Source organism: Trachypithecus francoisi, unplaced genomic scaffold (assembly GCF_009764315.1).
Source record: "Trachypithecus francoisi isolate TF-2019V2 unplaced genomic scaffold, Tfra_2.0 Lachesis_group13, whole genome shotgun sequence".
NCBI lineage: Eukaryota > Metazoa > Chordata > Mammalia > Primates > Cercopithecidae > Trachypithecus > Trachypithecus francoisi.
The window spans coordinates 122379927-122384860 of record NW_022681458.1 but is presented as its reverse complement, the minus strand read 5'-3'; the positions used below and the strand labels follow the sequence as shown (position 1 = coordinate 122384860).

General features: G+C 41.2%; 1 protein-coding gene across 1 annotated transcript in view; it reads right to left on the bottom strand.

Moving 5' to 3' along the window:
* Positions 1–681: 681 nt before the first annotated feature.
* The window catches only part of TSN (translin), a 31543-nt gene continuing 27290 nt past the window's right edge, over positions 682–4934 (bottom strand). Inside the window, exon 6 of the mRNA XM_033231815.1 lies at positions 682–813. Coding sequence (XP_033087706.1) covers positions 697–813 — 117 coding nt within the window. The 3' untranslated portion in view covers positions 682–696. The remainder of the gene's footprint in view (positions 814–4934) is intronic.

The window sequence follows — 4934 nt, the reverse complement described above, 5'->3', positions numbered from 1 at the left end:
CGATCTCGGCTCACTGCAAGCTCTGCCTGTCGGGTTCACGCCATTCTCCTGCCTCAGCCTCCCGAGGAGCTGGGATTACAGGTGCCCGCCACCACGCCCGGCTAATTTTTTGTATTTTTAGTAGAGATGGGGTTTCCCCGTGTTAGCCAGGATGGTCTCAATCTCCTGACCTTGTGATCCACCCGCCTTGGCCCCCCAAAGTGCTGGGAGCCACCGCGCCTGGCCGAATTTCTTCCTTTTTAAGGCTGAGTAATAACCCACTATGTGTATACACTACATTTTGTTTATTCATTCATCCATTAATGACGTTTGGGTTGCTTCCACTTTTTGGCTATTGTGAATGATGCTACTACGAACATGGGTGTGCAAATACCACTCAAGACCCTACTTTCAACTATTTTAGATATATGCAGTGATGTGGGATTACTAGATCATATTTTTAATTTTTTGAGTATTTAAATTGTACCTAGCTATATACTTGAGATCTGTGCACTTTTACAGGGCATATGATACTAATTGATCAGTGAGAATCAAAATACAAGCACTTTAGAAAACATTCTGACAGTGTCTGATAAAGTTAACTATATGCTTATCATGAGTCAGCAATTTCATTCGTGGTTATTTACCCAAGAGAAATAAAAACACATTCACACGAAGAACTGTACCAGAATGTTTATAGCAGCTCTATTCATGGTATCAAAAAGCTGGAGACAACCCGGAGGATATCCATCTGCTAGTGAGCGGATGAATGAACTGTGGTACATCCATACGCATGAATCTGCTCAGCAACAGAAAAGGAACAAACTCCGTTTCCTGCAGTGGAGAAAAGAAAAAGAAAAAAGAAAAGGCACAAACTACCACTATACACAAACATCGATGAATTTCAAAAGCAGGCTGGGCACAGAGGCTCACATCTGTAATCCCAGCACTTTGGGAGGCTGAAGTGGGAGGATCGCTTGACACCAGGAGTTTCAGACCCACCTGGGAAACACAGCAAAACCCCATCTCTACCCAAAAAGTAAATAAATAAACAATATGAAAGCATTATGCTAGGCGAAAGAAACCCGACACAAAAGTCCACCTACAAGTCCATTTATATGAAATTCTAGAAAAGGCAAAATTGTAGTGATAAGGCAGATAAGTAGTTGCCAGGAGCCTGGATTCAGGGAGGGCATGAAGGAACTTTTAGAGTTGGTAGAAATGTTCTATGTCTTGAGAGTGGTGGCAGTTACCTGGTTATATTTAAAACTCACCAAAATTGTATGCTTAAAATTGGTGAATTTTATTTTATTTAAATTATGCCTCAGTAAGGCTTCCTCAGAGAACTAAAAGGAGATCTACCGTTGGATTCAGCAATCCCACTACTAGGTATCTACCCAGAGGAAAAGAAGTCATTATATGAAAAAGATACTTGTACACGCATGTTTATAACAGCACAATTTGCAATTGCAAAAATATGGGACCAGCTCAGATGCCCATCAATCAACGAGTGGATAAAGAAATTGTGGTGTATATATATGTGTGTGTGTGTGTATATATGTGTGTGTGTATATATGTGTGTATATATGTGTGTGTGTATATATGTGTGTGTGTATATATATGTGTGTGTATATATATACCATTGAATACTGCTCAGCCATAAAAAGGAATGAAATAATGGCATTCACAGCAACCTGGATAGAATTGGAGACTATTACTCTAAGTGAAGTAACTCAGGAATGGAAAACCAAACATAGTATGTTCTCTCATACATGGGAGCTAAGCTATGGGGATGCAAAGGCATAAGAATGATACATTGGACTTTGGGAACTCGGGGCAAAGGTTGGGGGTTGGCAAGGGATAAAAGACTACAAATTGGGTACAGTGTACACTGCTCGGATGATGGGTACACCAAAATCTTAGAAGTCACCAGTAAAGTACTTATTCATGTAACCAAATAATACCTGTTCCCCAAAAACCTATTGAAATTTAAAAAAATAATATATATATATATATATATATAACAAGAGAAAAAATATACCTCAATAAGGCTGCTTTTTTAAGTGTAAGAGAAAGGAAACCCTCATTGGTCACTTTTGGGGGTTGCTAGGGCACCAATTCATCATTCTGGAAACTGATAATTAAAAGGGAAGAATCAAGTAATGATCTGCCTTTCCTGTACGGACTATATTTCAGGGTGCAGCTTCTCCTGTGGTTGTTTTCAGATGCTACTAAACATTCAGACTCACAAGTTGACCATGAGCCACACCGGTAATCAGAGCCTCTGGGAAGGTCATAGGGCAGGAACCACAGCTGGCCCACCGGCAGTACCACTCCCCTTCCTTGGCTATAAGGATGCAAAGGCATAAGAACGATACATTGGACTTTGCCATGCAGCAGACATAGAGTCACCACAGGAGCTGTCCTCTCCCCAGGGAGACCCAACATGGCACAGGAACAGGAACCGTGCTAGGGTAGAAGCCTAATGCCCACAGGAACCAATATCTCTTGAAACAAGTCCACAGATAAGAGATTCCAGAGCTCCACGAGAATCCCCGCACTCAAGGAAGCTATGCCAGATGACATTTTCCAAAGAGGGACACAATACTCTTGATCCATATGTTATTTCAGACACTTGCCACATAGAGAGGTGAATCGAATTTTTACAATAAACATTACTACTGATGTAATTGTTTTAATCAATGATAAATGTTAAATAATAATGAAGTGGATACAAAGAAAATATAATAAAAGTGAGATTCACACTATATTTCTAAATTTAAAAGATGCAATTTACAACCAGAATGTAGACTATAATTCTATTTTTTGGAAAATTTAGAACCACAAAAATATTAGTAGTGAATTTTCTTTTTTTGAGAGCACGAGATGATCTCACTGTCACCCAGGCTAGAGCACAGTGCACCGTGATAGCTCTCTGCAGCCTCGACCTCCTGACCTCAAGCAATCCTCCCACCTCAGCCTCTTGAGTAGCTGGATCTACAGGTGCACGCCACCAGGCTTAGCTAACTTTTTAACTTTTTGTAGTGATAGCATCTTGCTATGTTGTCCCGGCTGGTCTCAACTCCTGGGTTCAAGTAATCCTCCCATATCAGCCGAGCAAAGTGCTGGGATTACAGGCATAAGCCACACCCAGGTTATAGTGGGTATTTTGAGATGTTGGTATTAAGGAAAGAATAAACAATAAAATAGTAAAAGGATACATTGGTAGAAGTAAGCAAATTTTCAAACTCATAATAAGCTATGCTAGTGACAGTGTGGTGAGATAGCCACTTTTACATATGGCTGGTGGCAGTATAAACTGGGATGACTTTTCTGGAAAGCAATTTGAAATTATGTATCTAGTCTTTGAAATATCATATCCTTTGCTACGGACTGAATCGTGACCCTCTAACATTTACATGTTGAAGCCCTAACCACCAATGTGACTGTATTTGGAGATTAGGCCTATGAGGAGGTTATGAAGGTTAAATAAGGTCATAAGGGTGAGGTCTCAATCAGATAGAGATGGTGCCCTTATAGAAGAGGAAGACATATCAGAGCCCTCTCTGTGTCATGTGAGGACACAGTGAGAAGGCAGCCATCTGCAAGCCAGGGAGCGAGCCCTTACCAGAAACCAAATCAGCTAGAACCTTGATCTTGGACTTCCCAGCCTCCAAAACTGTGAGAAATAAATTTCTGTTGTTTAAGTCACCTAGTCTATGGTATTCTGTTATGGCAGCCGAAGCTGACTAAGACACCCTTAATTCAAATATATGAGTTCGGGCAGGCACAGTGTCTCACGCTTGTAATCCCAGCACTTTGGGAAGCTGACGTGGGTGGACCACCTGAGTCCAGGAGTTCAAGACCAGCCTGGCCAGTGTGGCAAAACGCTGTCTCCACTAAAAATACAAAACTTAGCCAGGCATGGCGGTGCATCCCTGTAATCCCAGCTACTTGGGAGAGTGAGGCAGGACAATCATTTGAACCCGGGAGGCAGAGGTTGCAGTGAGCCAAGATCAAGCCTCTGTACTGCAGCCTGGGTGACAGAGCAAGGCTCCATCTCAAAAAAAAAAAAAAAAAAAAAGCAAATAGATGAGTTCTAGGAAAACTTCAAAAGGAAATAACCTCAGAGATGCAATCAATGACTGCATATCAAGATGTTTATCACACTATTATTTGTCATAATGAAAAACTAGAAATTTTGTATCGAATATCAATATTATTCTTTATAGTGAAATAGAAAAAAATGGAAGACTATAAACCAAAATTTTAATAGTAGTTTCCTCTGGGTGATACAAATAAGCATTTTTAAAAATTTCTCATGGGTTCTTTTTTTTTTTTTCAATTTACTAGTGAATTTCTATAGCCTTTAAAATGTGTAGGGAGAAAGGATTTTTGTAAAAACAATAGAGATAAGTCAACCAGCTCCTCCCACCCCATCCCCCAGGGAACACACACCATCCACTCCCCAGCACCTGACCTGTGGGCTCACAGTACAGCATGCCAATAACGAAGGAAGAACAGCTGCACCTTGCTCATGTAGGAAACATCTGCTAGCTTATCGGAATGCATTCCTCTTACTGGTTTTGCTTCGGGGCCTCCTCTCACATTGGATAGTCAATGGGTAGTGGTGTGGTTGTCAATCAAGGGGCATTATTATCAGTCAGAACCCCAACAGGAAATCAGTGGCACGCTCAAACTGGGTAATTTGAGGAGAGTTTAATAAAAGGATAATCTATAAAGGGATGGATAGTGTTTGAAGAAAACATGAGGGCTAATGTCGTGCCCCTTAGCTAATAATAGGGCAGCGCTGTTGTCACCCTGGCTGAGAGAAGGGCATGGTTATCAGAAGCTGAACAAAGGAAGAGAACTGTGAGGACAAGGTCCCCAGGCAGGAGCTATGATCCTGGGTTAACAGACAAAGTCATCCCGATCTTACTTTCCTCCCTCCTCAG